We start from the raw sequence: 11,672 nt of genomic DNA, 5'->3' as shown, positions 1-11,672 counted from the left end.
ACTATTAATTTGACCAAGCTGGAATTAGCACAGCACAGCTGAAACACCAAATCTTAACACTACAGTGATACACCAACACAAACTGACCAGACTTTACAAGAAGGGTGAAAAATGCACAAAACATCCAAGGTGAAATCACATGGCAGTATGAAGGGGGAACAAAGGAACTAACCTGGGGAAGCAAGTGCCACTAACTGTATGTAGTTTGGGGTGGGGTGGGGGGACGACAACAAAGTATAGAGGGCATAGGGTAGGAAGCTTACTTTAAGTTCCCGGCTCTAGGCACCCTTCAAGCAAGTTAAGCTTCTAGTAACTCACCTATAAAGTGAGTTCATTAAACCAGATAACTTCTAAGGTCCATCTCAACTCTAGCTCAGACCCTAGGAAAAAAAGAAGGAATCCAACATTTCAGATCCCCGTGAAGCCCTGGAAAAATATGAAATGCTAAAACAGCAATGGTGTTAGAACTGTTCAGAATGAACACAGAGCCAAAGGCCATCATTATAATGAATGGATTAGAACGAATTAAATTTTCTATATCCCTGCAAAACAACTGACGCCAAAGTATATGAAGCCTGTGCTTCCTTGTAACAGCTATTTTTCATTATTGAAGACATGACTTAGTACAAAAAGAAAAGTCCAAACTGTGAGCTTTCAGTCCTCCACATTCCCCCGTTTAATATGGCATTTGGCACTATATACATTAATGAAAATCTGAAACAGAAAGAACTGTAGTCAAACTCCCCTTCCTCCTCCAGCTTTATTGGATAGTTTAAAATTACATTTCTATTTTCTAGGACTTCAGTTGCTTTTTCCATCTGACTTTTAAAAACTGATTACAGCAAATGAAACACAGTTGTCTAAGTGATATAGTATACAAAAATAACATCTTGATTTCTGTGAAAATGCATTTCTCTGCAATTCCTGAATACCTCCAAATTATGCTAGCTCTGAGCATAGATGTTTACTCTGGGTTTTAGATTTAGTCTTTGAAAAAATGTGTTCTACACCTTTGCCATCGCCATCTGTTTACCCAGCATCAACGCTGCGGGGAAGTCGTTCCTGTTCAGGCTTTTATCCCAAGTTTTCTCGCACAGCCGTTAACACGCATGTTTGGTTTTTATTTTGTTTACTCCCAGTCAACTGTATGTCCTATGTAGGGCCTGATACAGATGTTACTTGATGTTATTTAACAGCTACTGAGGTCAGACAATCCAAGGCAGTCATTATGCTAAAATTAAAGTTATTTATGGAAGCTCATGGACACTTCCAGGATTGGTTTTTACCTCCTACATGGGAACATATTCGAGAAACCCAGAATGGGCTTACCGGTCTGACTCAACTCTTCCCATTCATCAATCCCTATTCACCAGTGGCGCGGAAAGGGGGTTCTTTAACAAAGCATTATACATAACACCTCTACCAAACTAAACATAAACTTTTTTTTGTAGTTAAATGCAGGAAGTCGGTTTTTTTCCACCCCTTTCCTCCTTTTACACGGCAAGTAAAGCTCACTGGCCTGGGAGTAGCCTCTATCTGCCAACCTTTGGCCAGTGAAGAGGATTCAATCAGAAAAGGAGGGGCGACAGAGGACAGTAATTAAGCCGTGGCCTCGATCGTGCACTCCCGTGCAAGGTGCCCTGACTCGCCACAGCGGTAACAGTTGACTTCACTCGTCTTGCTGCAGTTGATGGCTACGTGACCAGTCTCGCCACACCTAAAGAAAGGAAAGGAGAACAACTTCGTTAACAGCGCTCAGAAAATGCCGAACTGGACTAAAGCAACAGCTACTGCAGAACACAACGCAACAAAAACCAGTACAATTTTGTTTTCCGGACAGTAAGTCTTATTATCCCCTAAACTAAGACCAAAAAGGAGGAATTTGATGGCGAAGCTACCCAATTGTGCAGCCTAAGGCATAAAACCAAAACCTTTGCCATAAGAGTCCAACCAACACCACAACCAAAACACTGGCCAATGTTATAGTTTCATACAAATTAACCCCTAAGGTTTCACAGGTATATACATATCAAAACTTATATAAAATTTTACACTTTCACGTGTACATATTATTATATGAAACAGACAGTCAGAGCCTTCTGGTTTCATAACAAAAGATTTGTGTGTATGAATTACACGGTTTCCTACAAAGTATCTGAGAACCCCAAATTATTATAACAGAACATTTTTTTTGGCGGTGGGGCGGGGTGGGGGGCGCCCACCCTGCACAGTAGGCGGAATCTTAGTTCCCTGACCAGGGACCAGACCCATGCCCCCTGAAGTGGAAGCACGCACCGAGTCCTGACCACTGGACCGTCAGGGAAGTCCCAACATTCTTATTGAGACCATTAAAAATTCCAAAGTTGTGCTGCATGCTGCCCAGCTGCTATAAACCACCAGGCATCACAGCAGGACACTGCCCAAGGCAGAGAAAGTTGGGCTACGCAGGCCGGAAACCTCTCCTACAGTCGCAGCCACCTCAGGGAATGTACTATCCCCAAGGCCCTCCCATGTATGGTCAACTCACTCTCCAGGAGCCCCTGCAGTGAGCTCGCCGCCAGCAGCAGGCCAGCAACTCACCTATAGCACTTCACTTTGGTGCAGTCTTTCTGAATGTGTCCGAACTCTCCGCAAGAATAGCACTTCTGCTCGTCTGCGTGGTCACAGTCGCGGGCCAGGTGGCCGGGTTTGCCGCAGTTGTAGCAGCACTGCTCTCGCTCCCGCTTGGGCTCCTTGCAGTCCTTGGCAATGTGACCTCCCCGGCCGCAGTTATAGCAGGCTTCAACAATAAGGAAAAGAAGCAGACCAAGACTATAAAACCTTACAGACGCCGCTACGTTTCAAACCATACAGCACACACCCTCACAGGTGGAAAATGTCTTTCAACGCAGCAGTGCATGCTCGCACGAAGAGGAAGTGTTAAATGCTTACCATCCTCCTGAAGATCACAATCCTTGGCAAGGTGACCAGACTCACCACAGCGGTAACAGATGTCTGGAAGAGACGAGGAAACAAACTGGAAACCTATTTGGGGCAGAAACAAAAAGAATTTGGCTAATTAGACCAGTCTTGATACTTATGAATACTGAAGTACTTCAAAATTTTTTATTCGACAAAAATACCTCTATCCGAGGTAAAACCACCTCTGCCACGGCTTCTCATTCCACGACCACGGCCCCCACCAGTGGGGCATTCCCGGGCCCAGTGGCCAGATCGTCCACACTTGAAGCATTCATTACTGCTCATGGCTGCAGCCAGATCTTCAAAACATTAAAAATGACAACATTAAACCACTTGAAATTACTTTTAGCTTTTATTCCCCGTTTAGTGTATTTCTGGATAATTATTCTGGAGAAAAAAAGCCAACCAATATATTGGTTAGAAAAACAATCACATAACTATATATGTAGGCATTATATATCTATTATGAAATATATTAAAGTGAAAAACACATTAAAAACATTATACGTTTTCATAAAACTTGTGATCTTTATAATCATTAAGATTATGCATACATGTTAATCCCATCATTAATGAGATGACGGGACTTACAGGGTTAGTATCCATGAATACCCATTATTAGAAATAATCAGTAATACCTCGCTCCAGGTCCAACTTAATGGACATTTTCATGGTTACAAGCCAGTAAACTTTACTGTGGGCAATTGGAAGTCATTTACTGGTTATAAAATTGGAATAACCCAGTGGAGCTGTAGTATGGATTCTGAGAGAGGATGAAGAAACACTCTCTTCTGCGCCCTTAGCCCCTAACACAGTGCCTAATTAAACTGCAGCACTACGTACTGATTCAGTATTTAGAGCAGACACGTTAGAAAAAAGGCAGGCAATTTTGTCTCCTTAAAAATATTAGAAAAATGACAAAGAGGAACACCGAAGTAAAATACCAGTAGCACTGGGACCATTTTTTCCCTCTTCTATTCTCCCATTGCCAAATTTTTCTGTAATTTTACATTTAAAACAAGGTTACTTCGAATTTCATAGTAGACTCCTTTATTGGGTATTGTTTCAAAATAAAAGCAAAACTCCAACTAAAGCAAATGCATTTTATACTTCTTATGTAACAACCTAAAAATAAGCACGGGCTATTCCTAGAATAGAATAGAATGGAATGGAATAGAACAGAATGGAATGTTGCAGGACAAAGTCCCAGTGAAGTGGCCTTTAAAAAACAAACTAGTTAAAAACAATGTAACCTTTACATTTCCACACTTCCATAGCTAGACATTTTTACCCTTAATTCCAGTGTCAAACAATGGTAAACCAAGTTTTTAAGACACGTTGTAGAGAAATCTAGTGACTAAAAATTATGCTCAAGTTTCAAGTCTCCATCATCAAATATTGAAAAGAACTCATTACCTATCCCAACTCTCTGCAATCAGAGCCAGGAGAAATCTTCAGAGGCATCTTTCTACCAACTCTTGCCACTTGCTGTATAAACTTATTACCAAAAGGGGGTAGGGGAAAGTGCCTGAATGCATAATGCACATTCCTAGTCAGATGAAACCAGTCAGCGAAGATTAAAAACGTAGTTTTGCAAAATTACATTTGCCTTCTTACACGGGTGCTGGCATTCTAAGTCATGGGGAGGGCTGGTTTCCACCAGAGAGAATACCCATGATTAAAAAACGGACGGCACATAAAATGATCACAGAAAAACACAGCTTACGGCACGTCGTCCTCCCCCAACCCCATTTTCATTTTGCATCTTCTGTTTACCCGGGACCAATCTGAGCACATTAACTCTTGGTCCCAAGGAGTTCTTTGCACAAACAATCACTTCCTTTCACAAGGTAATCCAGGCAACCCGACAAGTTTTGAGCACTTTATAATTTTTCTATTTCAACAAGATACGTATCTTTTAGGAAAGTGACGACCCAACGTTCAATATGCACTTGCAAAGCTCCAGAACTGATATAGCTCCGGGCAGCCCCCTTGACTCTGCTTCAACAGGCCCTCGTTTCACAATGGTAAAGTACAAAGGAAACACGTTACAATGGGTCATCAGATGTTTATCAGTGTCCTGAATAAAGTCAGCAGTTGAAACTGCAGGCTTACTTTTAGCCTACAAATATTAGCTTTAAAAATGTAGCTACTCAAGAACTGACTGAGCTAAGTGTGGCCTTTCCATGAACTGTGTCTCCCTCTTTGGCCAAGCCGACCTCCGTCAGCTGGTCTACATTTTCACCGACTCCTCTGTGACAGGGCTCTTTAGTAACATTAACCCAGCTGATTCCCACTATGTTTTTATTTAAGGCCTGCTACTGGTCCTGGTACTCATCTTACATACAAATGTAGTTATAAGGTCTTTAGAGGATGGCACGCCATTATCCCTTAGGAAAACTAGAGGTGGTAAGACAAAGCTGCAAAGCTATCATGGCTCCCTGACTCCCACTGCTCTTGGCTGCCCCACCCCCGCCTCTCCCGCCTGTCACAACCTTTTGCAGCCTTCAAGGGCCAACTCTATAAAAGAACCTGACCACACCACCCAGCCTGGAGCTAGCCTTAATCCCTAGTAAGACCCAGGGCACTCTGCACTACCATTCTGCTTTTTATCATATTCCTTCAGAGCAGACACCAAGTAATTCACCTTTGAATCATAATACCCCATACAATTATCCTTTTGGTAGCAGTATAACTCAGTATTTTTAACCGCTCAGTGGTTGTTGTTTTTTTGGGGGGTGGGGGGGCACCAACAGTCATATGCTGAATGAAACAAATTGTGTTTCTTGTACAGACCCGATCCAATCCAGTAAGTACTGACAATAAAACACCTGAATTCTTGCTATCAAAAGAGGTGCTGCACCATTAATTTAAAGTAGCGATGCTGAGAATTCCCTGGCGGTCCAGTGGTTGGGACTCAGCGCTTTCACTGCTGGGGCCCGGGTTCGAACTAAGATCTCACAAGCCGCGTAGCACCGCCTCCCCCCCAAAAAAAGTTAACGATGTATTTTCAACTACGTACTCAATAAGGATCGACTACAATCACTCTAAATTCAGTATGTATTTCAGATTGTCTAGTAAAATCCCCACGTGTAACTGAGAAATGTTCACTCCAGGTGACTAAAATCAGAAAGTGAGCCAGGACCCCTAACTTGCCATCCAGGCTCTCAGCAACATTTTATGGAATGCTACAAAACATATACACGAATTTAAAAAACAAATACCATATTTTCACTGTTGCCAGGCAGTAGGAGAGCTTATTTTTCTTCCTTTTGCTGCTAAAAATCATTGTTGTATCTACACCCATGTATCCTCACACAGTATAAAAAGACTTGGGGACTATAGGGCTAACCACTTAACCCAGCTTAACCACCTGCTGCGTTACCTCAAGACACCTGACCCCTCTCCTGTCTTGAGGAAGATAAAACTGATCTGTAACCAGATTAGTACCAGGTGCCTTGTGCTTAATAGGTGCTCAATTTTAGAAAAGTATGGACTTATGTCCACTGCTTACACAGTTATTCCTGCCTTTCCACTCTTCTCCCAGTTAAGTTGGATTGTAGACAGATAGATGAGCATTCAGTCCAGGGAATTCCCTGGTGGCCCAGTGGTTGGGATTCTGGGCATCCATCCCGCAAACCGCACAACACAGCCAAAACAAACAAACAAACAAAACCAATCTACACAGCAGGCTTGAAGTGGGCCCAACTCTGCTTATACTCAAGCTTCCCATCTCATAAAATCTACTTCCTGAGTGGAATGGATTAGAGGTAAGACAAGAAAAAGGGTGAATTCCTAATGACTTCACATTTTCAACAACAGGAATCAGGATCTGTTTCCATTTCGACTGCTGTGTATTGAATTTTCATTGACATAAATCACATGTGAAGATGTCGTAGGAGCACAAGGCATGCCAGCAGCAGGAGGAGTAAGGCAGTCTACATACGGTTTGCAACGATCCACCGTGAGGGCCATGGGAACTAAGCTATGAGGCCTCTTTTACAGACACCGCACTCGTCTAGGCTTTAAGGCTTAAATCCTGGAATTGGTACCAAAACGCAAATGGTAATACAAATGTCTTCGTGAATGTAATTCTACCATATTTTTCATACTAAGAACAAAGCCAGTAAACTACTTAAATCTTCACAGCACATGGTCAAGACTAACAACGCGTTCCAACGAATAAGAGACCATTAACTCTATAAATACATTTAAAATAAGTAGCAACAGGCAAGGGGGGAGTGGGGAACGTGACATAAGGCAGTTGATGAGGATCGGGTGAGACTGTTTTCCTAACACAGCCATATCGATTCACATTTGCTGCATCCCCAGTCACCTTCCCCAAACTCAGGGTTACCCCTGACTCATCCACGTTGACCTAAACTGCACTGAGGCCAAGGGGAGCTTCTGCCCCTTGACTGCACTCACCCATTTCTACGCCCTAAAAAGCTGGTTCAGAGTTCCAACATGGTACTGAAACACTTCAAACTGTTGAAATAAAGATAAACTACAGATAGAATGGAAGGAAGCAAGTTATATTGTGTACCACCTGCGTTCTGGCCAGAATACTGTAGAACAGAGTCCAGTCCTGGGAGCAATGCTACTCACACCCATTTCTGCCTGCCCTGAAGGGTTTTAATCAGTAGCTGAGTACCTACTATAAGTCAAGGATTGATAAATGCATTATCTGTAATTCCTACAACCTTGCTAGTCATGTAATCTTGTCCCCATTTTACAATAAGGAAATTTATTGTATAGGATCTGAGATCAAACGACTTCCCAAAGCCACACAACTACTGGGTTGGCCACAAAGTTCACTCGGGTTTTCCCATAACATCTTATTTCTGACCTTTTTGGCTAACCCTACAGAAAGTTCTAGAGTCAGGATTTCAACAGTTGGCTCTCAGTCCTCTGCAGAGGCTTTTGTTAGGGTTAAGTGATACAGTACATGAAAATGCTATCAGAAAAGCGCACCAATTTAGAGAAGTCAAAATACAACTAGAATTGGTACGTTTCTAAAAATCCACACCCATGAATGAATTTAACGCCACTTGAGATTTTAACCTTCTTCCTGAGGCAGAACTTAGGAGTGTCACCACAGACCAAAGACTGGCAAGCTGACTTCCCTAGTTAATACCCTCATCTGCAATTACGGAGCCACTCCAGGCGACCACCACGCTGCACTCTCAGTCCTGATTAACAGAGCCCATCCGCTCACAACGTGAATGTTGGTAGCCACAAGCTCTATTTCATTATTCCAGCAGTTTTTTTACAACATGAAAATGGTGTACACTTTGCTGTGAATCTCTCCACAGCACGCCCTTACTGCGGCAGCATCTGACACTGCCAGGATAAGAGTTCTATTAAGTGAGCCAGTACAGAAAGAGTGTCCTCCACACAGCAGGCCAGGATGCCTTGGCACCAGTCTTCTGCTCTCCACTGACTGTCAGAAGGCTAGGCAGAGGAAAGAAGCCAGCAATTCTTAAAAGAGACTCTCACTCCTGCAAGGGGAAGAAAAAAAAAAGCAAAATCTCTCTTGTGGTCAAGCGTTTAGACAACAGACCAATCGTTCCAATTAGTCAAACTGTGGTTCCACTGCCTTTAAGGTACCCATTTTAAGCTTCCATTTAGGTACCACAGACTTCAATTAGATTTTAAGAAAGGTAAAAAGAATCCAATCACAAAACTGTATCACAAAACTCGCTTATAATACCTTAAAAAATATAGCATTCGGCCTGTTCCAGATGTTCAAATGCAAGTGTAATAAATGCCCCTTAAGTTTTCCACTGATTTGGCTCAAAATATTTTAAAGAGACTGCACGTATGAAATACCCAGCTTGTTATCAATATGAAAAGGAATGTGGACCTTTGGTTGCTGAGAAAAACTTACCCAATTTATCTGTGACATATTAGGTAAGTACAGAAATATATACTGTTAGCTTTTTTCAAATACTGTTGCCAAGAGTTGCGATTTGGAAAAATTTTAAGTCCTTAATTCAGCCCTTGGGAACCTAATAAATTATTCCTTTTATATTCCAGTACAGAGAGCTCCTTGTAGACAAGAATCAGGCTCAACAAACTAAAAACAGCATGAAACTATGTACGCGGCACTTTGTAGGTGTTTGATTAAGCCTCCATCACAGTAATTTTTAAGAAGCATTTGAAAATAACTGTTTTGCAGAGGGGAAAACAAAAAGCCTAAGAGGTAGGAACTTCTTTTCATCCGTCTCTTTAGAACCTCAAAACCTTACACTCAACTTACAGGGCTTGAGCAAAACAATAACAAAGTTCTTAATTTAAATTAAGGCTGACTCACTGATGCAGAAATTAACTGGTTATGTTTCTCTCCCAAAACTGCGTCAAACAATAGGAAAAAGGGAAAAACCTGTTTTTAAAAACTTGTCATTTGGGGGTACAAGATGAGGACGTAAATTAATCCTCCTGAAAAGAAAAAAAACGAATCCCGACTCCTGGCTTCTTTACCCTACCCTTTCCGTGGATACTTCTGAATACTGCCTCAAACACACTATCTGAAGCCACAGATGAAAACTGAGCAATGTTTTCTTTTCCTAAGACCCCCAAAACCAGATGTAGTCACTTCCTTTGGAAGTGCCCTGTGGCTGCGGCCATGTGGCTAACATGTGGCAACAAGCACAAGCTTTACCCATAATAAAATCAACACCCAAACCCAAATGTGGGCCATTATGCCCTTCGAAAGTAGGTTTTCACGTTTGGAAAATCCAAATGGAGACTGGCTAATTAATTTTCTCGCCTCGTTTTCAGATTAAACTGTATTCGTCTCACCTATCCAAGAGATGATGCAAAGGTTACTGCGGCTGCCATGATTTTGGAAGTTTGACAAATTCATGCTTTTTTCTGATAACGGGCTTTTTAAAAAGCCTCCGTAACTTAGTTGACTCAAGAAAAGCGGGCCTTATCTGCCCCTTCCCGAACTGCACCGTAAAACAAGTAACTTAGCATGTCAATGACGATAAAAATTCAAGAAGCGAGAAGCTATCGGGAAGTAGGCAGAGCGAGTCCCTAAGCCTCACGGGCCTTCCGGCGGGGTGTCCCCCCACCCTAAACGGAGAGCTTCTCCAAGGCCCCACCTAAGCCCACAGAGCCCCTGGCACATGGCCCGCGCCAGGCCCAGCCCCCGTGCCCCCCGCCGCTCCAGGGCCCTCCCCCACACACGGCCCCCTCCCCGCACGTTCCCGCCAAATCCACCCCCGCCCTAGGTTCCGCGGCCCCGGAGCCCCCGCCTCGGCCCCAAGGACGCGCGGCCTCGTCCGCGGCGAGGCTGCGGCCTTGGCCCGGCGGCCCGATTGCGGCGGCCCCGCGTCCCGGGCTGCAGGGAGGGCGGCCGGCCGCGGGGCGCAGTCCGGGGCCGGGCGGCGGCGGCCCGTTTCCCGCCTGACGCAGCAGCGGCGCAGGCCGGAGCGCGGCCGCCATCGCCGCCTCCCTGCTCCCGACCCCTCGCCCGCGGCCCCCGCACTGCGGCCCTCGGCATGCTCGCGGCCTCACCTTCGGCGTCGGAGGGGCCCGCAGCGGCGGAGACTCGGACGCAGGCCGAGAAGGCGGCTCGCGAGGCAGCGGCTGTTTATTTTCAGGGTCCTCGCCTGCGCCACACGCGGGTCTGCACACGGCCCCACACACGCCGCTGCACACGGCTCTCCTCCGCCTCGCCCACGCGGCCAATCAGCGCGCGGGGCTCGGCCGTCCAATTAGGGCCGCCTGTGGGGAGGGCCGCCCCGCCCGACGCGGCGCGGCGGGCGGGGCTCTTCCCGCCGTGCCCCGCGTGCGGCCTTCCCGCTCCGAGATCCGGCCTCTCAGGGTCGGGGATGTCGGGTTCCTGGCTCGGCGACCGTTCTGGCAGCAGCGCCGAGGGGCGCCGAGATGGGGTCTCAGGGAGGCGGCTGTGGTGCGCGTGGGGCCGGGAGGACTCCTCCCGGTGGCGGGCTCCGGAAAGCGTGTGCCCGCGGACCCTGAGCTGGCGCGGCCGGAGCCCGGCCCCACTTCCGGGGCCTCTCGGCTTGGGAAAGTCGGACTGCCCAGTCACGCAGGTGGCCGTGGCTGCGGCCCGCAGCCCTGAGATTCGTTTGGGTTTTTCTGGGGCCCAGGCAGAGCCCCGGAGGCCTCGCAGCTCCCACTTGCAGGACTGATAACACCCGCTTTGAAATAAAAGTCCCTCCCTGGGGAGCGGGCGGGGGTGGAAGGACAGCCCGCGACCTCGGCCCCAACACCCTTGTCACCGGAGGAGCATGTGATGAGTGACGTTCCCTGCTACAGGAGGGCCACCCGGCCTGGGCTGTCACGGTCCCGAAAGGCCTTTAGATTTTCTCCAAAAGACATTGTATATATAGCATAGATACTCTGTGAAGGTGGAATAAAGTCAAACTGTTAAGTGGTAAACTAAGAAGTTACAGAATTTTGTGTCCCATTTGGGAATGGTCTTTATTAAAAACATGAAGAGAAAAAAAAGTAAGAGTCCCAGTCTCTTGAGCCCTAAAAGGCCCTAAAATCACTTCAGCCTCAACTAAACTTGGTGTGCTCTTGAGGTTAGTCTACGGCCCATGTTGGCTGATGCATGCCAGGAGTGTATTTTTCATTCTTTTAATGACTTACACTTGGAAAGTAAGCGCTCCTATCTTTTGTTATTAAGATGTTAAAACTGGGGTGATCAGTCCTTATTTGTAGCGTTAGTTCCACAG

At 45.6% G+C, this 11,672-nt stretch overlaps 1 protein-coding gene across 3 annotated transcripts; it reads right to left on the bottom strand.

Annotated features, from left to right (window-relative positions):
• Positions 1–730: 730 nt before the first annotated feature.
• Positions 731–10,655, bottom strand: CNBP (CCHC-type zinc finger nucleic acid binding protein). 3 transcript variants are annotated; one of them, XM_081247588.1, is made up of 5 exons: positions 10,486–10,655; positions 3,123–3,260; positions 2,934–3,024; positions 2,581–2,784; positions 731–1,717 (listed from the first exon to the last, which is right to left on the bottom strand). In XM_081247588.1, the coding sequence occupies exons 2-5, from the start codon at positions 3,244–3,246 to the stop codon at positions 1,600–1,602; spliced, it is 537 nt and encodes a 178-aa protein (XP_081103714.1). In that variant the 5' UTR covers positions 3,247–3,260; positions 10,486–10,655; the 3' UTR covers positions 731–1,599. The 3 variants fall into 3 exon arrangements, with proteins under 3 accessions (XP_081103714.1, XP_081103716.1, XP_081103715.1); XM_081247590.1 differs by having other exon boundaries at positions 2,581–2,779; positions 2,932–3,024; positions 3,144–3,260; positions 10,486–10,653; XM_081247589.1 differs by having other exon boundaries at positions 2,581–2,779; positions 2,932–3,024; positions 10,486–10,651.
• Positions 10,656–11,672: the final 1,017 nt, after the last annotated feature.

The sequence above is a fragment of the Mesoplodon bidens genome, assembly GCF_964165515.1.
Source record: "Mesoplodon bidens genome assembly, chromosome: 10".
NCBI classification, from domain to species: Eukaryota; Metazoa; Chordata; class Mammalia; order Artiodactyla; family Ziphiidae; genus Mesoplodon; species Mesoplodon bidens.
The sequence above is the reverse complement of the archived record's forward strand: the minus strand, read 5'-3'. Positions and strand labels throughout refer to the sequence as shown.